This window comes from Cetorhinus maximus, chromosome 25 (genome assembly GCF_964194155.1).
Source record: "Cetorhinus maximus chromosome 25, sCetMax3.hap1.1, whole genome shotgun sequence".
Lineage (NCBI taxonomy): Eukaryota > Metazoa > Chordata > Chondrichthyes > Lamniformes > Cetorhinidae > Cetorhinus > Cetorhinus maximus.
In genome coordinates, this window is record NC_135903.1 from 9,767,295 (window position 1) to 9,790,388 (window position 23,094).

The 23,094-nt window shown below is 43.5% G+C and overlaps 1 protein-coding gene across 2 annotated transcripts in view; it reads right to left on the reverse strand.

Moving 5' to 3' along the window:
* The window catches only part of socs7 (suppressor of cytokine signaling 7), a 66,006-nt gene that overhangs the window by 21,816 nt on the left and 21,096 nt on the right, over nt 1–23,094 (reverse strand). Inside the window, exons 2-6 of one of the 2 annotated variants that reach the window (XM_078529378.1) lie at nt 9,141–9,205; nt 5,919–6,023; nt 4,146–4,271; nt 2,080–2,195; nt 1,039–1,207 (exon numbers count right to left, since the gene is read on the reverse strand). In XM_078529378.1, coding sequence (XP_078385504.1) covers nt 1,039–1,207; nt 2,080–2,195; nt 4,146–4,271; nt 5,919–6,023; nt 9,141–9,205 — 581 coding nt within the window. The remainder of the gene's footprint in view (nt 1–1,038; nt 1,208–2,079; nt 2,196–4,145; nt 4,272–5,918; nt 6,024–9,140; nt 9,206–23,094) is intronic. The other variant, XM_078529379.1, reaches the window with a different exon arrangement.

The following is a 23,094-nucleotide window of genomic DNA, read 5'->3' on the forward strand; positions in this document are numbered from 1 at the left end:
TCCCTGTTTGTAAGGGTCTTCTGCCGAGATTGTAGGGATCAATTCCCACGAAGTTCTCCCAATCTTTCAGCATTATTTGTTTATTTATAGTTTCCAGGGATTTTCAGCTGAAGTTACTGTGGAAAATCAGGGAAGTCCCCTGTGGAAATTAATAGCGTTTTAAAATAACAACATAACATAAAACATGTAGGGTATTGTAATGTTGTGGCTGTATTACTGAGCTAATAATTCAGACGAGAGTCCAAATCCCACCATCCTAGTTTGTGAATTTGAATTCAGTTTGGGAAAAAAAAACAAACATTCAGAAGAAATGATCATGAAGCTATTAAACTGGTTCACTAATGACCTTGAAGAGAAGGAAACCTGTCATCCTCACCCAATCTGATTCTATATGTGACTCCAGTCCCACATCAGTGTGGTTGACCCTTAAGTGGTCACTCAGCTGTATCAAAACATTACAATCCCACTTGGACTGTAGCAGTTCAAGGTGGTGATAGCCCACCATCTCCTTCTTATGGCCAGTAGCAACAGGTTCCAAACACTGGCCTCTCCAACAAGGAAAAGGATGATGAAATACTAATTTACAAATCATTTCCTGCTGCTGAAAACAGAGCCAGTAACAGCATCATATTGATTAAAAGGCCAGAGAACAGACACTGTCAGTGCCATATCCCACCCAATCAAACCTCTACCATACCCGGCACAGCCACTACACAAGGGTTAGGAATGAAAAGTTGATCATTTTATAGCAATGAAACTTACAACCACGATCCCTGTCAATGAGTTCATCTTTCACCTTGTTTTTAAAAAAGATCCTATATTCGTACAACACCTTCCGCAATCTCAAGACATCCCAACCAATTAAATACATTTTTTGAAGTGTAGTCACTGTTGTAACCTAGCAAACATGACAGTTATTTTGCTATGATCTCACTTGGCTTTGTGTTGAGGCTTGTTTGATAATGCTCCTGTGAAGCACCTCTCAATGTTCTGCTGTGTTAAAAGCACTTCATAAACACAGCTTGTTGCCACCCTCACCTCGATAATGTTCCATCCTGGTGTGATGCGTGATCCCTTGTGAGCGGAAGCTGAGGCTGAGGATGTAGCGTGGGTCCGAGCTGTCCCTCACCAGGAACGACCCATCCGGTTTCCCCTTCAACTTCATTTCAGCATCATCCCAGTTCATCGGACCCCAATACCAGCCACACTGCAGGAGACAGAACAGTGGGCATGAGGCTGGTAAAGAATTTTCAATCTCCATCATGGATATGGAAATAGATACACGGAGTAGCTGAAAGAAAGATGTGTTCATACACCCGCTTCGCAGCTCTTTACAAACAATGACGTACTTTTCAAATGTAGTCACTGTTGCAATTTAGGAAATGCAGCAGCCAATTTTGCACAGTAAGCTCCCACAAACTGTAGTGTGATAATGACCAGATCATTTTTTTTAAGTGGTGTTGGTTGAAGGGTAAATATTGGCCTGGACACTGGTGCAGTGGTGGCAGAGGGCAGGGGCACGGAAAGGAGAGCAGGGAGGCTGCCCCCTCGAAATAGTGCCATGGGATCCTTTACATCCACCCAAGAGGCCAGATAGGGCCTCAGTTTAACATCGCATCTGAAAGATGGCACCTCAAAGTGCAGCATTCCCTCAGCTGATAGTGTCAGTCTGGATTATCTGCTCTAGTCTCTGGAGTGAGGCTGGAAGCCATGACCTTCTGACTGGGAGATGAGAGTGTTACCCACTGAGTCACGATTTATGCTCCAAGGCCAGAGGGCCGTTTCCTTTTTCACCCTCTGCTCCTCTTTTCCAGATTATTGATGTCAGCGAAAGTTTTACAGGTTATTCAGAATTTCTTAAAAGGAGAAGAGGTGCCAATGGTTAGGGAGGGAGAACCTGGGGCCCAGGCAGCTGAAGGCGAGTGGACTGACTAAAATTGGGGATGCACAACAGGCCAGAATTGGAGGACTGCAGAGATCTCCGAAGGTTGCGGGGCCGAAGGGGTTTACAGAGATAGGGAGGGCCAAGTCCATGTAGGAATTTTAAAACAAGGTGAGGATTTGACAGAGAGCTTGTACCTTTTCAAGCTCCCGCAGACTGGCTGCAAAACTGTTGGAATCCCTCCTGTTCAGTGGGCAATGTTGTGGCTGCACAGTCATCGGCCGGATTTGGAGTGAGTTTTTCTGCAAGGTGTCTGCAAGAGACAAGAAAAATCCAAATCAATGCCAGGAATAAACGACATCCCCACACCCTCAATAAAAGGAGGAGAGAGCACAACCAAGAGTGATCACAAGCCAATCATCTCACTGCCGCATTCAGACAAAAGACAACCACACCCCCCAGTCCTTCCTCTGCCATGGAGAAGCTTCAAGAAAAAAGTGACTCTGTAATGTTCCCGCTCGTACCCTAATTCACACCAAGTCCCATTCACTCATCATCCACTCTGCTCACTAACTTTCATTAGCAATGCCTCAATTTTAAAATCCTCACCTTGTTTTAAAATTCTTACATGGGCTCGGTCCTCCCTATCTCTGTAAACTCCTTCAGCCCCACAACCTTCGGAGATCTCTGCAGTCCTCCAACTCTGGCCTGTTGTGCATCCCCAATTTTAGTCAATCCACTAGCCTTCAGCTGCCTGGGCCCTCGAGTTCTCCCTCCCTAACCATTGGCACCTCTCTCCTTTAAGAGATTCCTTAAACTTACCTTTCTGACCAAACTTTTGATTACCTGTCTTAGTCAATCTTTACGTGGCTGAGTGTCAAATTTTTGTCTGATACCGCTTCTCGAAAATACTTTGGGACGTTTCATTATGTAAGAAGCGCTATATAAATGCAAGTTGTTGTTGTTGTTGGTGTAGCAGATTGGCCGAGGAGAAACAAACACAATGTTCGGATGCCCTGGTTGTTTAACTAAAGCTGAAACACTTTTTTCCAGAAAGGAAATGAGGGATTGTCAGCTTTCTTCCACAGTCAAAAACTTTTAACGAAATCAGAGCAGGACCCAACATCAAAATGTTCAATTCCCAAGAATCAGAATCGTATAGAGGAAAGGTAACCATTCGGCCCATCATGTCTGTACCAGCTCTTTGAAAGGGCTATCCAATCAGCTCCACTCGCCAGCAAATTTTTCCCCTTCAATTATTTATCCAACTCCCTCTCGAACGTCACTACTCAATCCGTTTTTACTGCCCTTTCAGGCAGTGCATTCTAGATCATCCCAACTCTCATCTTCTCTCTGGTTCTTTTGCCATACAGCTCAAATCTTGCATCTTCTCTTTACTGGCTCTTACGAAAACAGTTTCTCCCTTCTCCTCAGCAAAAACCTTCCCGATTCCAAACTCCTCTACTTAATTTCCCTTTCACTTTCTCCACTCGCAGGGGAAAATTATGCTGGAGAAAAGCACCAGCTTCTTCTTAAATTCAATCATTCTTTGTGTCTCCAGGAACACTTCCATGGCTCCCACCAGGGCGCGTTACTTTCTCTGCTGTTATGTAGATGGACCGAGTGGCAGCTGGGGAGAGTCAAAACTAAAAACAAAAGTATGAAAAGAACCAAGTAAACTTGGCAGCTATGTGGCTGCATTGGTGGAACCAGTGAAACAAGTTTCTTTGACTGGGAGATGTTGGATCCAAAAGATGGGTGTCAAAAATAAGTTAAAGTAACTTTTATTCTCCAACTTCTAATACTTTAGTAAACCATTTCCTCAGATGAAGGAAATTCCTTCACTCCAGGTTTGAGAGTCTTTGGAATTCTCTACTCCGGAGCTGTGGGTGCTCAGACATTGAGTATATTCAAGTCAGAGGTTGATAGGTTTTTAGATCCTGATCACAGAATCACACAGTGCAGAAGAGGCCCTTCGGCCCATCGAGTCTGCACCGACTCATGAGCAATACCTGACCTACCTACCTAATCCCATTTACCAGCACTTGGCCCATAGCCTTGAATGTTATGATGTGCCAAGTGCTCATCGAGGTACTTTTTAAAGGATGATGGAATTAAGAGAAATGGGGGTCATGTGGGGAAGTGTAGCTGAGGTAGGAGACCAGCTGTGATCATACTGAAAGGCAGAACAGGCTCTACGGGCTGAATGGCCTCCTCCTCTCCCTATTTCTTATGGTCTCGAGGAGCAGAGGCAGGGTCTTACCGTTTAAGCTGAGACTGTGCTGGATGGAAGCGTGAGGCGGAGGAGGAGGCGGCAGAGGCAACAACTGTAAGCTGGCAGCAGCCGGGCTCACTGGGTAAGACGGAGGCTGCGACCCTGCGATATCATCTGGAAAACAACACAAGCTTCCTCAGAAATAAAACCGAGAGGCAACGGGTGGGAACAGGGCAGGTGCTGATCCATCACCTGGGCTTCGAACCTTGGCCGGTAGCTGGTTCCCGCCCCAGCATTTGTGGTGAGATTATGAACGGAAGGATTTCAAACACGCCCCCACCCCCACCCCCCCACCCCCTCCACAACTCCAAAAGACGCTGAGTGAAGACCCCAAACTCCCAACACTAACGGACTCTAGAATGACATTGGATGGTGTTGACTGCTGACTTTACATAATCCAGGTAACACACTCAGTAGTTGGAGAGATAAAACTAAACATTTTGCTGCATTAAAAGGTGCTATACAAACGTAAGTTATTAGTGTCGTTATTTGCACGCTATTTTAGCGGGTCCCGGGGTTTTTACAATCAAGCAAACAATAACTCAGGTGAAGTGAGGCTTCCCTGTCCTCGATTAGTTGCTCAAGGCAGCAGACGAGAGTTTACACAACTGGAGATGGTACAGCAAGGAGAAACTTGACTCACAACATCCAACTAGACCCTGAGAGTGTGACAAAGAAGCACAAAAAATACTGTTGACTTCAGAGGAGCTGGGAATGGCACACCGTGTTCAACAGGGTGGGGGCTGAGCTGATATTGACCATTCTATATTGTCATCCAAAGTCATAATTATTCCCACAGGGATGAAACTAAGTGAGAAGAGTCCCAGTTTCGGGTTTTCTTATTCACACAGGGATGGCCCAAGTGCAATTGATTCCTGGTGGGAGAACGAGACAAATCCAGAAAGCGCTTGGCTGCTACGATGGGATGGGCTGGAGTTTCCTGTTTGGACAGGCTGAATGGCCATTCTCTTGCACATCTACCTTATTACCTGTGTAAGCAGATTAAATATTTCATATGAAAGGCCACAGCTGAACAACGGCCGATTTCAGTTACCAGACTTGCTGGATCAGAAAATGCAATTCTTCTCTGGGAAAAAAAAAACAATGCCCAAAAATGTTGGTCCGGAGGCAAATTCCAACTATTTCCTTTTAAAATCCTGGTGCGTCTTATTGTCTGGTGCATCTTATGGTCCATCAGATACGGTAATTTATATTCCATTGGCTGGGCTGGGGCAACACCAGATTTTATATGGAACAAGCTCCCTGCCCACCGGTAAAAATGCCATCCTCACCCTCCAGTGATTGTTTGCACAGGTCACTGAGGAACCACTGACTGTGGAGGTCACTATGCTCTTAGCAGGTGAAGTTCCTCTTCAGTTTACTCCACCGCTGAACTTGGGGGTGTGATGGAGACATCAAACAAGCCCCTTGGAGGGATCAAGTTTCCACAAACAAGCTGACCTAGATTTGAAAATAAACAGCTAAATCTCAGACGGGTAGATCAGAGCATTAACCAGCAGTGCAATTGGTCGTCAGTTTGTCGTTGGCCTGTTAACACAACACGCTTCACTTCCCTCACATAAACAACCCCCTTCATTATAGAGACAAGAGCAGGGTGCAAGTCAGGGGGGAGCACGGGAAAACAGGCACACAGTCAGGGGCCATCATCTTTATAGAAAAGTCAGTCACAAACGAAGACGTGATTGAATATGCCAGGCGACGGGCTAGAATCACCCCCTTGGTGCATTTTCTATACTGTACCTAGGAGGCTGAGGCTCCTCCGAGGAGGGGGTGGTGGCGTTGGGGGTTGAGGTGAGGGGGGTCCACGGCGAGAGATATCCAGGTCGACCAGTGACACAGTTTCTCCTGATAACAGAGGGAAAGAGACTGGTCAGTGAAAACTGAAAAAGGTTTTGCCTTTTCTTCCCCCCCCCACATCACCCCACTCACCCCCGCCCCCTCCACCACCCCGTTGTGAATGTGTTGGTTTTCTGAATCTGGTTTTTATTTTTCTCCCACCTCAGTCTCTGTCTTGCCTCGCCAGTGTCTCTGCCCAAAATTCCTACACCCCTGGCACCTGCAAACTCAGGTCTACGCTGAGTGCCAGGAATGATTTACTTTCTCTCGCTTGGTGAAGTCCTCAAAGAGAGAACCAGAAGATACAGATTTATGATTAATTGCAAAAGAACCAGGTGGGGGTGGGGGGAGGGGTGCCAGGTAGATAAATAAGACGTAAGGTCACAGCAGGTTATAACCCGAATGCACTGCCAAGGTGGGCAGACGCAAATTCAGTGGCAACTTGCAAAATGGAAAAATCTACAGCGTTTAGGAAAAACGAGCAGATTGGGCCTAATTGGACTGGGCTGACACACGTATGATGGGTCGAATGGCCTCCATCTGTGCTGTATAATTTTGTCATTCTATAAGAGCCTCCCTCCCAGTTTGTTCTCAGGACAACTTTGACATATGTAACTTAACAGGGCACGCATCAATGCAAATCTCTGTCTCACCAATCCACGATAACTATAGAATATCCAGAAACAGGAGTGAAGAGGCCTATCCCCCTTTTTGAATCAACACAATCCAACCAGCTGCCTCCCCATAATAATCACTCAACTTCGCATCTCTCCAGAAATGCACCTAACTATTCCAGAAGGTCACTGGTGTTGTGATGATTCAGAGAAACTGTTTTAGTGTTAAACAAGCTCGGGTCTTCCTCTATTTCATTCTTAACAAAATCATACCACTCTCGGCAGTGATTTTAACAGGCTCAATCCACACTGAGGCATGATTTTGTGTCCCTCAGTTACCCCGCCCACTGTCCCATCCATGGATGGGACCATGGAAACCTCCCGCCCATGTCATCTAGACTCATGCAAAACCAACTTGTGCCAAATGGGTATCTGTATCATTGTAAAGGTCAGTGTGTTCAGAGCAAGTGGGGGAGAACACTGGGGAAGTGACAGTGGCAGAGGAGATTTTAAAAAAAAATTTCTCAATGATCACTCTGTGAAAATAATGTTGTTACATATAGAAAAACAAAAACTTGCATTTAGATGGCGCCTTTATTGTAAACCATTTCAATGTGCTTTATAGCAGCGCTATTAAACAAAATCTGGTACTCAGACACATCAGGAGTTATCAGGAGGGTGGCTAAAAATTGGATAAATGAGCAGGTCTTAAGGAGTGAGTTAAGGAGCGAGTTAAAAGAGGGATCAGAGGTAGAGATACAGCGAAGTTTCGGGAATTCCAGAGTTTAGAACCTCGGTAACTGAAGGCATGGCCACCAATTGAGGAGTGAAAGTAAATCAGAGACGGGCAAGACGACAGAACTGGGGGAGAGCAGAGATGTCAGAGCAAGGCAGGAGAATGTTAGAGATAGGAAGGAACGACGTCATGGCAAGATTTGAAACAAGGAAGAGAATTTTGAAATCGGAGTGTTATTGGACCAGGAACCAAGGTCAGCAAACAAAGATGAGGTAAGTGCATGAGACTTATTGAAAGTTAGGATGTGAATAGCACAACTTTGGCTGAGATCAGGTTTACAGAGGCTGCAAGGTGCAAGGCTGGTGAGGGGGGGTGTTAGAATAATTGAGTGTAGAGGTAACAAAAGCAACTTCAGGCTTCCCGGTTTCCTTATTTCATTTAGCAGCTAAAAGGGTTAAAAAATACTCAAAATCGTTGATTTTGAAGTGAGAAACTTGAAAGTAAGAACCAAGGATAATTACTAAATCAAATACGTTACCAGGAAAGACACCAAACGGGCAGAGGGCTGACATTTCTTGAGACACAAGAGAAGATAAAAAAAAAGAGAAGGTAATTTTTCTGGCTGGGGTCAAGATAGGCTTCTTTAAATTGAAAATTTTCCACCACGTCCCCAAAGCTTCTTTTTTGCGGGGTGGGGAGGGGGGGGGTTAAAAAAAATCATTAAACAGCAACTCTGGGATTTGTCTTTACTGTCTAAACTTATCACAACAGCAATGAGCAGGCTGCTCAGGGATTTAGCAGGAGGTACTTCACTTCCCAACATTCTCTGTGTTATCCATGACTGGATAACATCACCCGAGTCAGAAGGTTGGGAGTTGAAGTCCCATTACAGAAACGACCACAAAATACAGGCTGAGACACACACTGCAATATTGAGGGAGTGCTGCACTGTCAGAGGAGCCATCTTTCAATTGAGGCATTAACTGGAGGCCTCAGCTGTCTTCTCAGGTGGGTGCATAATACCCGACAGCACTATTTGAAGGAGTGCAGGGGAGTTTCCCCCTGGTGTCCTGGGATAATATTTATTCCTCAATCAATATCGCTTTATGGATATCTGGTCATGTTCACTTTGCTGCTTGTGGGATCTTGCTGTGCACAAATTGGCTATTGTGTTTCGTACATTACAACAGTGACAGCACTTTAAAAATACTCCATTGGCTGCAAAGTGATTTGGGACATTGTGAAAGATGTTATGTAAATGTAAATCTTTCTTTTCTTCCTACATCTTGAATTGTGCCTCATTCACCAGATCCTCTCAATAGTTCCAGTGTCACCAAAGCTCTATTCCCCCATGACATGATGCTCTCTCACATACAGCCCTATGTAATTGTTAGATTCAGCACATCCTCCCTCCTGTTACCTGCCCAGATTAGGGTAACTAATTCACTCAGAAGCTGACACTGTCAATGACCTCTGGAAGCTGTTTTCCTGGGATTGAGGCAAATCACACTTTCTACAGCAAGAGCGGAAATTCATGGAATGTCAGATCTGTGCTGAGACAGTACTTCCTTTCTCACCGAGAGTGGCAAAATAGCTCATCGCGAAATAGTGACAAGAATGGAGGGAAAAGGGAGGAGGAGGAGGAGATAGGAGAAAGAGCAAATAGGAGAGGAGGAAGAGGAGCAGAAGGTGGTGGAGCAGGGAGAGACAGTGGACGAGGAGGGGAAGGAAGTGAGAGAGAGAGACGACAGTAAAAGCAAATTACAAACTCCTTACCTGTGAAAGGTGATGCTAAAGATACTGGAGCGAAGGCACTTTGTGTCCGTGTCAGCCTGGGCTTGCTACAAAAGAAGAGCAGATACAGAAACATCAGACAAGTGGGCGGAAAATCCTGCAGGAACACAGAGTGAGATTGGTTAATACAGGAAGATACACCCGCACTTGGGAAAACTGTCAAACTCCCCCTGACTCGGAGGCTAGCATCTTATTGCTGAACAGCAGCCTACACTTAAATATTCACACTGTTGTCTCATTTCATAGCTTGTGGGCGGACTCTGCATCACACAGAATAAATCAAGGGTTTGTGACAGGGCCAAATTCTCAGGGGCCTAGTCTGGCTCTGAATCGCCATCTGATTTAGCTGCACATTCTGCCTTCAGCACTTGACCGATTCCTCACCCTCCCGATCATGCGAGCCTCAGAGGGGAGGGGTCGGAATCTGAAGGCCTGGCTGCTTCCAGCAGCACAAACTCACTGGCAGCTTCAAGGTTCACTCTGGTACACAGCCAGGCCTGCCACATTCAATCTGTGATGGAGCTGTCAGCCCAGTCACAGACACAATCCAGAAAGGGGGCGACGCGCACTAGCTTTCAACACAAGTAACATCCTCCTGCTCCGACAACTTGCACGCAACCAGATTCCAAAGTATTTTCCCCGTTGGAGACGGGGAAAGTGAGCATCTGATGCAGCAAAGTTCAAAACAACCAGCAGTGTAATTGTGGAATGAAGCCAAGGGCCACACCCACACCCCCACCCCCCATCTCACTGACAAGTGGCTCTCGTCCCTTGCTCCCTGAATATCATCATTCACAACCCCCATCACACACTGACTCGGTCACTGCAGGCTCCTAGGATTTCAACGGTAATTCAGAGGCTGTAACAGTGGTTTAGGAGCAATGGAGATGGAGCACAGACACTGCTGGTGATTGTGCTAATTGGACACACACACACGAACGGCACTCTGTCCAGTTTAACATATGTAAATACAAACAAGGATAAAACTCCCCTGGAGGCATTTGTAGTGGTCACCACTTATAAAAGCATAAGAAGAACTCACTCCAAGTGACAGTGAATACACAGCAGAGCCCCCACCAAAAGCCAGCAGCTCGCCCCACAATCCCCACCAAAAACCCGTAACCAGAAAAACCAGTTGTTTATCGCATTGCTGTTTGTGGGATCTTGCAGTGCACAAATTAGACACTGCACGTTCCTCCATAACAATACTGTCTGAACTTCAAAAGTGAATCACTCACTTTGAGATACTTTCAGAAGGAAAATGGAAACCCATGCTACAAATGGATGTTCTTCATTTCTATTTCTCCAGCTTCTTTCAGGAAGTTGGTGTTAGGGCCCCAGTTATTGATGAGGAGGACTTCAGTGTTTTGATTTAGCAGCACAAGTATTGCGGCTCCTGCATCACGTTATGAGGACCAGTAATTTCATGACCACAACATAGTCCTAACACAAGCTCCATACAGAGAGATCCCAAACCACCTGTACTTCACCCTCCAATTGTAAAGGTCAGAGTTCAGACAAACTGGAGGAGGCCATTCAGCCCTTCGAGCCTGTTTCACCATTCAATTAGATCATGGCTGATCTGCGTCTTACTTCATCTACTCACCCTGGTTCCATAACCTTTAATGCTCTTGCCTAACAAAAATCTGTCAATCTCATGTTTTGAAATTTTCAGTCAAGTTTCAATGTTTCCTGACATCACACGAATGACCGGTCTCTAATTTTAAAGGTTCTGCCCCCTTGTCGTGGACTCCCCGCCACCAGAGGAAACATTTCCTCTCTATCTTACCCGAGCAAATCATTTAATCACAGTCAACAATCAACTGTTCTGCCGGATATTTGTCAAAGTTCAAATCAACATAAAATGAAGATCTCATCCAGTCAATAATGAACGTAACAAACTATTACTGATAATATTGAGATTTATTTTTACATTGGTATTTCCAATCTTTAATCTTCAGGTGGACACCATCACTATTTCGAAGAAGAGCAGGAAAGTTCTTGCTGCCAGTAAATTACTTCACCCACCTTCATCCTACACTTATCCAGCTTAGTGGCATCTTGCCCAATTGAGTTTTGGCTATTCGCCTTGTCTGAATATTAAAAACTAGAAGCTATTGAAGTTCAGTGTGCTACCAGACCACCACACATGCAACCCGTTAACTGGTAGAATTTGGACAAACAAGCTGTTGAGTCAGGAATGTACCTGAAGCCTTTGAAGTCCACATTAGGACTAATGCCAAAATGAAACAAGAGTTTAACTTTCTTTACATAAAATTAGCAGTTTGGAAACATGCTATTTCAACCAACTGGTCCATGATACAGTTTATCCTCCTCACCAGCCTCCATCTCACCCTACAAGTATATCCTCCTACTCCTTTCTCCCTTAAGTACTTATCTAGCTTCCTCTTAAAGGCATCTGTGCTATTTGTCTCAACCAATCCATGTGATAGTGAGTTCTAATTCTCAATGCTCTCTGGGTAAAGAAGTTCCTCCTGAATTTATTGGTGATCCTCACAAATAGAAACATCTTCTCTACTTTTACCTTAGCAAGATGGATTACTTGTGTCGGTGTCAGCTGTGGTTCAATGGATAACACTCAGCTCCAAGTCAGAAGGCTGTGGAGTCAAGTCCAACTCAAGTCTTAAGCACATAATCCAATTGCTTGACACACTCCCAAGAACACAAGAAATAGGAGGAATAGACCATATGGCCCATCGAGCCTGCTCTGCCATTCAATACTATCATGGCTTACCTTGGGCTTCAACTCCACTTACCTGCCCGCTCCCCATATCCCTCGATTCCCTGAGGCACCAAAAGTCTGTCAATCCCAGCCTTAAATGTATTCAGCATGGAGCATCCACAACCCGCTGAGGTAGAGAATTCCACAGATTCACAACCCTTTGAGCGAAGTAATTTCTCCTCATCTCAGTACTAAATGACTGCCCCCTTATCCTGAGATTGTGCCCTCATATCTAGATTCCCCAGCCCAGATACAATCTCTCAGCATCCACCCTATCAAGCCCCTTCAGAATCTTGTATGTTTCAATGAGATCACCTCTCTTTCTTCTAAACCGCAACCCTATTTACTCAGCCTCTCATCATAGGACAATCCCCTCATCCCGAGGGCCAATTTAGTGAACCTTCGCTGTACCACCTCCAATGCAAGTTTATCCTTTCTTAAATGTGGAGACCAAAACTGTACACAGTATTCCAGATGTGGTCTCACTGAAACCCTGTACAATTGTAGCAAGACTTTCTTATTCCTGCACTCTAATCCCCTTACAATAAAGGCCAACAAACCATTTGCCTTCCGAATTGCTTGCTGCACCTGCATGTTAACTTTGTGAGCCTTATATAAGCACACCCAAGTCTCTTTGAACATCAACACCTACAGGTTTCACACCTTTAAAAAATACTGTGCTCTTCTATTCTTACAACCAAAGTAAATAACTTTCACATTTCTCTACATTATACTCCATCTGGCATCTTTTTGCCCACTCACTTAACCTGTCTATATCCCTTTGCAGCCTCTCTGTGTCCTCCCCACAGCTTAACTTCCCACCTAGCTTGGTATTATCAGCAAAGTTAGATACATTATTCTCTGTCACTTCTTCTAAGTCATTAATATAGATTGTAAATAGCTGAGGGTCCAGCACTGATCCTTGCGACGCTCCAGTATTCACTACCTGTCAACTTGAAAATGCCCCGTTTATGCTTACCTTCTGTTTCCTGTCCATTAACCAATCCTCTAACCATGCTAATACATTATCCCCAACTTCATGAGCCCTTATCTTGCTATTAACTTTTATGTATGGACCGGATGCCTTTTGGAAATCCAGGTAGACAACATCTACTGGCTCCCTTTATCTACCCTAGTAGTTACATCCTCAAAAAACTCCAATAAATCTGTCAAACAGGATTTCCCTTTAGTAAAACCACGTTGACTTGTTCTAAGTGCATTGTTAAGACTTCCTTAATAATAGATTCCAGCATTTTTCCAACAATTGACGTTAGGATAGCTGGCCTGTATTTCATTGTTTTCTACCTCCCTCCTTTCTTGAAAAGCAGTGCAACATTTACCAATTTCCAATCTGATAGGTCTGTCCCCGAAGCCAAGGGACTTTGGCAAAATATAGCCAGTGCATCCACTATCTCTGCAGCTATTCCTCTTAGAACCCGAGGGTGTAGGTCATCAGGTCCTGAGGATTTGTCGGATTTTAGTCCCTTAAATTTCTCTGATACTTCTACTCTGCTCATATTAATTTCCTCATTCTTTTTAGCCCCTAGGTTGCCAATCTATTCCTGGAATGAAATGTCTTCTACTGTGAAGACTGACGCAAAACATTTGTTCAATATTCAGTCAGTGCGATACTGAGAGAGTGCTGTACTGCTAGAGGTACGGACTTTTGGATAAGATATTAAACTGAGGCCCCTCCAATGGATGTAAACAATCCTGTGACACTATTTCAGAGAGAGCAGGGGGCTTCTCCCCACTGTCCTGGCCAATATTTATCCCTCAGTCAACATCACAAGAACAGATCACATGGTCATTATCACATTGTTGTTTGTGGGAGTTTGCCATGTGCAAATGGCCTCTGTTTTCTACATTACAACAGTGACTACAGGTAAATACTTAATTGGTTGCAAAGCTACAAAGTCTTGAGATTGTAAAAGGCACTTAATAATAAATACGATCTCTTTATTTCTTTGAACAGAAGTCAATTCATCCACGTTCTTCAAGTGTCTGAGTTTCTCACATTCTACTTCAAATCATCAGTTCAGATGAAAAAACACTGAAATCTGCAATAAAACATGGAAAGTTCTGGAAGCAAACAGCAGGTCTATTGGACTGTTGGTTAATGGTTAAATCACATGTGGTGAACAGTCTTCAGCTGCAAACAATTCCTCAGATCTGGGGAAATATGAAGAAATAGCGAGAGAAAGAAAGGGAGCTGCTGTAGACCTTAAATTGGCAGAGAATACTCACCAGAGGTCATTTTACTGTCTGGTCGTTATCACACTGCCGTTTGTGGGAGCTTACTATATGCAAATTGGCTGCTGCCTTTCCCACTTTACAAAATGACTTTGGAGTGTCCTGAGACTGTGAAAGGTGTTTTTTTTTATATTCATTCATGGGATATGGGCGTCGCACCATTTATTGCCCATCCCTAATTGCCCTTAAGAACTTGCTAGGGCTTTTAAGAGTCGACCACATTGCAATGGCTCTGGAGTCATATGTAGGCCGGACCAGGTAAGGACCGATTTCCTTCCCTAAAGGACATTAGTGAACCAAATGGGCATTTACGACAATCGACAACTGTTTCACGGTCATCATTAGACTTTTAATTCCAGGTTTTTTATTGAATTCAAATTTCACCATTTGCCATGGCCCCCAAAGAATTACCCTGGGTCTCTGGAGTACTAGTCCAGTGACAATACCACTACGCCACTGCTTCCCCTTAATTAAAAGCAAGTCCTTCATCTGCCTTACACAGCTAGTTGTTATTATCTGGACAGGGCAGTGGAAGCAGGTTCAATAACAACTTGTAAAAGGGAATTGGATAAATACTTGAGGGGAAAAGATTTGCAGGGATTTGAGGGAAAGGGGAGTGGGACTAATTGGATAGTTCTACCCAAGAGTCAGCGCAGTCACAATGGGCTGAATGGCCTTCTCTGTGCTGCACATTCCATGAAAGAAAACAGATGCTCTCCTCAGAAGCAGATCTAATACAGAGTACATTGGGCAATGGGAATGCTGAAGTTTTCCCTTTGTGACTCTCCTCTTCCACCTCATCCCTTCCTACATCACCACAAGCTCTTCATGGCTATCTTCCTCAGCAGAAAGACAGGCTGGAGTTCTCTTCTTCAGACCTCTGCTACACTCAGCCTGTTGGTGCTCACTAGGCAAGTAGGAGGGGCCCACCGTGTCTCTCACTTTCTCTGTGAGGACAAGCCAATCTTCAGACCACCTTCTCCTTGTATCTTCACTGAACTTAAATGTGAGACTACTTATCACATCTCCTCTAACCCAGGACCTCCAAACTGTGGAATTTCATACATCACCAGTGTTCCTCTTCTAGTCCATGGGCTCAAACCTCAGCAACTTGAAGCACAACCTTCTGATTTAACTCCTACCTCCTGCATTATTGGCCTTGACACTTCTCGTAATTTTGGAACAACGAACACTGTCTGGGACAGGCTTGGGGACCCTGAACCCTCCTTGGGACGGATCCCGAAATGAGGAACACTGCACAAATGCCAGCGATATGCTTGAAAATTGCAAAAGAAGAAGAAGAGCTGGTGTGAGAAACAGATTATGTGCTACACCAGACGGTTGGATTATGATCTCAGTTGAGCAGAGTCTGCGGCAACCATTAGTAACTGGGTAACACACTCGTCCCCATCAGGTATCCTATATTTGACAAAACTAACTGACTTACCACTCAAAGCTATTAAAATCAAATTTATAAATAGCTCACCTGAAATAGCTCTGCCTCATCTAATGTATAAAGTGCTGTGATGTACAATCCCTCTGACAGTGAGTCACATGCAGGCTGGATGATTCATTGTACAGAGAGCAGGAAGCATTATCTCAGCACACTCGGGTCTATAAATAATTTACAAAGCAGCTAGTACAGTAAGTGTTAGTGCATGTGGAGGTCTCACAAGGTCTATATATTCAGTGGCGTCTGTCCCATGACTGGGATGGTGGTGGTGGTGATGGTGGAGTTTTCTTAAAGCATCATGCCCTGTAACCACACTTTTGGGTGCCCTCTCCTCTACTTGGATTCAGCAACTGCTGCTTGCTGCACAAACAGACCATTCAGTCCAACCTTATCCACACCAGCATTTACGCATCCTGATTCTTCGTTGTGTAACTCAACCAGGATAACCCTCGACTGCTTTCTCCAACATTGATACTATTCACCTCAATTACTAGAAATCCTCCAATTGAGAAGTTGGCATCCAAGGACTGGTCCACACAAAGGCTGACTTAGATGCCTAACAATATCAGCTCTCCTTGTCTTTTTAATGATCTGAATTGTGCCCCCTCTCTGTTTGACTTTCTCCATTGAAACTTCGCGCGCTTATGCAGGCACTCTTCAAAAGACTTAACACACTGACACAGCAGAGCCATTGAGAATGTCCTTTTGGAGGTCAGACACTCAGAACTGCACACAACATTCTACATTTAGACTGACCAACAAGCATTAAACAAAGGTTAAAATAAACTTGGATTCTAGTTAAAAGACCTCAGGACTTGATCCATTTTGTCTAATAACAAGGCTCACATTGATTAGATGTTGCTAATGAGGAGTCATTAATTACACCTAAACCCTATTCCTTTACCCATCTGTCAATGGACATCAATCTGATTATTATCCCAGTTCAGTGCAGAGGGTCATGATGGGTGTAACCAACAAGTTTGTGAATCTTCGCGAACATGGCAAGGCCTCTAACATTCAGCATGTAGAGAATGAAGGAACTTGCATTTCTAAAGCACACAATGCTTCATGCACAATGGGGGCAACTTTAACCAAACTTTCTGAGTGGGAGACCCAAGGGATTGGGCAGAACGAGTAAAATCAGGCCTAATGGAAAATTAGCGCTGCACCTGTTCCCATCAGTTTCACAACCACAACCCAAGTTAGAACAGTCCTCCTCGTGTATGGACCAGCATCACTAAAAATAACTGTAGCATAAGGGTCTGGCACATATAACATGGGACTGAGTACAGTACTGCCCACAGTGATGTAAATGAACACATGACCTGCACCTAGGGATCAGTCTAGTGTTGGACAGAGCTGTGCGCACAAGCAAGCAGGGAGACAGCTCCTAGCCATAGCCTAGTATATAAGGCCATAAGACATAGGAGCAGAAATTAGTCCATTCGGCCCATCGAGTCTGCTCCGCCATTCAATCATGGCTGATAAGTTTCTCAACCCCATTCTCCCGCCTTCTCCCCGTAACCTTTGATCCCCTTACCAATCAAGAACCTATCTATCTCAGTCTTAAATACACTCAATGACCTGGCCTCCACCGCCTTCTGTGGCAATGAATTCCATAGATTCACCACTCTCTGGCTAAAGAAGTTTCTCCTCATCTCTGTTCTAAAAGGTCTTCCCTTTACTCTGAGGTTGTACCCTTGGGTCCTAGTCTCTCCTACTAATGGAAACATCTTCCCCACGTCCACTCTATCCAGGCCTTTCAGTATTCTGTAAGTTTCAATCACATCCCCCCTCATCCTTCTAAACTCCATCGAGTATAGACCAAGAGTCCTCAAACGTTCCTCATATGTTAAGCCTTTCATTCCTGGGATCGTTCTCGTGAACCTCCTCTGGACCCTCTCCAGGGCCAGCACATCCTTCCTGAGATACGGGTCCCAAAATTGCTCACAATATTCTAAATGTGGTCTGACCAGAGCCTTATAAAGCCTCAGCAGCACATCCCTGCTTTTATATTCTAGTCCTCTCAAAATAAATGCCAACATTGCATTTGCCTTCCTAACTACCGACTCAACCTGCAAGTTAACCTTAATATATACTGTATATACATACATAGTTCTTGTAAAGAAATACATACAGTTAACATACTTAAAACTATGAAGACTTCATTAAAACCTACTGTATGGTATCCCACACCCTACAACAACTTCATTAGTCGTTTATCATATAGCTGGCTGTGGGATCTTGCTGTGCGCAGATAGGCTTCTGCCTTTCCCCACATTGCAACACTTCAAAAGGTTTCTCATGAAAAGTCATCAATCTGAAATGTTAGTTTCTCCCCCCACAGATGCCGGACATACTGAGCATTTCCAGCATTTTCTGATTTTATTTCAAAAGTACTTCATTGAGCATGAAACTCGCTGGTCATGAAAGGTGCTACGCAAATGAAAATTCTCTATTGTATTTAATTTAAAGAAAAGGTGAAAACAGACCGAGATATTGGGAAAGGTGGGGGGAGAAGAAGGATTCATGGACCCAAGGTCAACAAAGAATTTTCCTCTAAAACAAGGTAACAGATAACAAGTCAAAGAGGATCACAGTCGCTGGGTCAAAATCTTGAGGTTTTTCCACTGAACACAGTCAGGGGAGCAGACATGGGTTTCAGTGGTTTAAGGAGAAGATTCGCATCACCTTCCCAGGGCAGGTAGAGGTGGGCAATAAAGGCATCCTTGCAAGTGCCAACCACATCCTGAGAATAAATTGAAATAAAATTACCTGGTCGTTCATCGCTGCATATAATTACACGTCTGAATTAACTGTCTGAGAACAGATTTCTCATTAATTTTAAATTGCATTAAAAAAATCCTTCCATTCTGAGGTCAGAGAATTCCAGTCAAAGCAAAATCCTAGCTGTATGCAAGTTTATTAAAAAACGATCCCAGTGTGTCCAGTCAACAACAGAAACTCTTCATATCAGTATCGAGTCTGGGAGCAAGTGCTGGCAACGTGCTGTGTTATTACTGCTGTGCTGAAGGGATTGACTGGCACAGTAACAACGTTGAATATTGCTGCTGTTCACTGGAGTCCCCATGGGCTCGACCCCCTTCTCCAACTGACGCCACCTCATGCTGATAAAAATGGACGTAACCAAGTACGAAAATGCAGTAAAACAGCACGACAGAGGCAGTATGGTACAGAGTCGCCTGCCCCTCCCATCCCAAAACACCCAGTGACACACTGTAGTGTAATTGACACCAGATAGACTGCAGCGATTCAAGGCAGTTCACCATCATCTTCTCAAGGGCAGTTAGGGATTTGAAAACAAGGATGAGTGTTTTAAAACTGATGTCTTAACGAGCAGAGGGGTAATGGGTGAACAGGACTTGGTGCGAGTTTTGGGTGAGCTCAAGTTTATAGAGGCCATCGAGGAGAGAGCATTCCCACTTTTTTAATTTCCAGCTATGTTGTGTGCTGTGGACTATTTGATTATCTATCTTTACCTCTCCCTAAAACCACCAAGCCATTCTCCAACCAAATAATGTAACCAAACTTTCTTTTAAAAAGTAGTGGATCTCCTTGCTTCAACTGTTCACTGATGTTTTTAATGAACATTATGATGTGAGAAATATTATTTCCTCGCAATGCTGATGCAACCATCAAATGATTTGTTAATGAAGGTTTGTAGCTGTACCCTCTCCTGGTCAGTGAACACTTGTTTATTCTACTATATTAATCCAAGTGTTGTTTTAAATGTAGTCATTTAGCTCTGGGAGTAATATTTGATTTGGCTCATCATAAAAGATAGCAAGACTTGCATTAATATAGCACCTTTCATGACCTCAGGATTTCCCAAAGCATTTTACAGCCCATGAAGTATTTTTGAAGTGCAATCATTCTTGTAAAGTAGGAAACACAACAGCCAATGTGCGTGCAGCAGGTTCCCACAAATAGCAATGCAATAATCTGATTTTTCTGATAATCTGATTGTTTTTTTCTTAAGAGACCTTAAATTGAGGGATAAATATCGACCAGGAAACGAGAGAGAGCTCCCCTGCTCTTCTTCAATGTACTGTCATGGGATCTCTAACATCTACAAGCGTTGACTGACGGGACCTCAATTTAATGTCTCAACCAAAAGTTGGCACCTCTGACAGTGCAGCACTCCAGAGTACGGCACTGGGTGTGTCAGCCTAGATTCTGTGTTCAAGCCTCTGGAGTGGCGCTTAAACCAACATCTAATTTGGAGGGGAGAGTGCTAGCCATTGTACAACAGATAGGTCGACAAGCATTCCATTAGCTTATGAACTTAGAACCTGCTACATAAGAAATCCAGACTGCCTCCAAGCCAGTGAGGTTATGAAAAGTGTCTTTTGCTTCTGCTATGATCATTAGGATCATTACAGTTCCCATGGTACTAAACTAATAACATGTAATTACGATTCAGGCCAATAAGGGGAAAAAAGCTCAACGATATTTGATTTCAACTGGTTCAGAAGCTAAAAATTACACAGCTTCCAAAAATAAAGCCATTTGTTCAAATCATTTCCAAGAGAGGTTGCAATTTTATTGAACAGGGGAGAAGCATAAATGTCTTCAAACATTTCAAATCAGTCTGTGATACCACCCACAGAACTATTCGAGATTCTGGCAAAATAAGATATTCCTTTTGGAATGAGAAATCAACAAAATCACACATTGCTTCTTCTCATTGCTGTTTCTTTTTCTTCCTATACCTAATGCAGATTTTTTTTCTTAAAAAAGTATATGCAGGGACAATGTTGTTAGGAATTTGTTGGATATTCAGAGATTGCAGCTTCAGAATCTCAAACCCAACCCTAGGCACAACAGAAAAACCCTTCAGATCTCACAGATGAATTAAGTTAAATAAATAAGAAAGCAAAGCAAAACAGTACTCGAGGATGGGTTATAACCGTGTTTAAAGCAGTTAGATTTATAACAGCTCTAAGGCCCAGTTCTACTGAGACATAGTCCCTGCAATGTAATCTTATTATAAAGCTACTTGCTGATTTAGTCTGACAGCAAAGTGCGGCATTGGCAACAAACTGGAAAGTGGAAATAGAACCTTTAACTCTTTCATCACTAAACTTCATTTTCATTCTGATGCATCCAGCCCTCAATGGCTTTATCAAAAGCTGGTATATATCCCTAGGCACATTACTGACATCAGCTAAAGACTAACAAAGGTTTGATTTTCAATTGGTTCAAAGTGAGAGGCTTGCAGATATATAGTGCTTTTCACAACCCCAGGCTGCCTCAAAGTTCTTTACAGCTGTAAAATACTCTATTCTTACATACATAGCATATGATTCAACCTCATATGATTAATTTTTTTTGTTTTTCATTTACAGAAAGCTTGTAGATTTGAACTGCAATGAGAAATAATAAAATGGCTGAAAGTTGTTCATTCCCAGATGCTTTGGGGTTTAATATATCAAAGTACAGTTTAGCTGATGGTGCTGTTTAGATTTTGCTGCAAGTGCAGAATGTACGAATTGTGTCCATTGACTTATTTTAGTGGCTACATTGTGAAGCAAGATAACCAAGGCAGTCTCAAGGAACAAAGTAGGACAATGGAACTCCAGATTATTAGTTATTCCCAAGTGGTAATCGTGTTGGCATTTGGCGTTTTGAAGGAATGGGTATTAGCCACAATAACACTTGCCCTGCTATAATGAATGGGTGATGACAGTGTTTAGGAAAGATCTCAGGCATTCCTCAACAAGTTGGAGAAAGCAACAGGATCTATAGGATCGATGAACATTATATCTCTTTCCAGCGAAAAGAACAGGGCAACACAGGCAGGGAACAAACAGCCAAATAAAGACATTACATTTGTCTGGACTTGATTGAAGACAATAAAGGGAGTACATTGCAATCATATTTCGTGTCAGGTTCAAACAGCCAATGAAGTACTTTTGAAATGTTGTCCTTTTTTACTTCACCCTTGTATTTTCTATACTCCACTAGGCTTTCTAATGCATTTTTTCTGTGACCAACATAAGCTTTGTTTTTCTGCTTTATTTTATCCTGTATGCTTCTAGATAACCAGGGAGCTCTAGATTTGGCAGTACCGCCCTTTATATTTGTGGGGACATGTCTACACTGTGCTTGTATAATCTCGCTTTTGAATGCCTCCCATTGGTCTGTCACTAATTTCCCTTCTAGTAGCTGTAACCAATCCACTTTTGCCAGATCATCTCTCAGCTTCTTAAAATTCATCTTTCCCCAACTTAGAACTTTTACTCCTGTTCTATATTTATCCTTTTCCATAATTATGCTAAATCTAGTCACTATCTCCAAAATGGTCACCCACTGTTACTTCACCCACTTGCCCTGCTGCATTTCCCAAGACTAAATCTAGAACTGCACTCCCTCTCGTCGGGCATGGGGAAGGGTCGCTGTCTAAGACCTTTCTGCCACAGTGCACCGAGGGACTGGGAACTGTTTAGAGCCCCTCGGGTTGTACAGCTCAAAATGAATGTCTGCAAATGATTGTAATATTCATTGATTGTATTGATGCACCTCGTGATACATGTTGTAAAAGTTGAACCTGATTGTACTTTTGTGATGGTGATTTTGAAATGGTTTGGAATGTTGTTCCAGATATTTTATGAATAAAGTATATTTTTCCAAAAAAAAAAGTTACTGGCCAAAATAGTTCTCCTGAATGCAGTTTTTAAGAATTTGTGCCCTCTGTGCCCTTCACACTGTTCGTAACCCAGTTGATATTAGGGTAGTTGAAGCCTCCAACTATTGCTGCCCTACATGTACCCTCTCGAACCCCTTGGTAATTTTACAGACCTCAGTTCTAGGAAGCCTGAATGTGCATCGGGAGAGATCAGGATTCGGATCGTCTGGAATTCCCTATAGGTGAACAGCCTGACCGCAGGCAAGGGAGTGTAGCAGCAGTCAATACAGAGCAAATTGGGAAAGGGACAAATAAGAGGTTACAATTGGAAAATAAAAAATGACTATGCAACAGGGGTTCGGATATTTCTTTGCTCAACTCTCAGATATTGTGTCAATAAAATTCCCCAGAGACAGGCACTGCAAGGCATACACTTGTCCCAATTAAAATTTTACTTATCCCAGGAGCAACTCAAATGTCAAATGCAGAAAGATACCCTGAAGATATTTACAATTAGCTCAACGGTTGCCTTCTGAAATCTCCAAATAAGCACTCGCCATAGTGGGCGGCTGTCATTAGTGTTGTGTGTCATTTGCAGTCCATCACATTTCTCATGGGTACGTGGCCCATGTATTTTGACCCACAGTCACACCAGTAATCCCTGGCCAGAAGAGAGATAATTGGGTCATTTCCCCTGCCAATCGCTCCAGGAAACTGCATTGCAGTAAGTAGCTGGCATTGATTTGATATCATTTGTATGTAACAATCTTCCACTCACTACATTTTGCAGCAACAAATCCCCCTGCTATTATCAGGACACATTGCTGTAGTTTTGGTC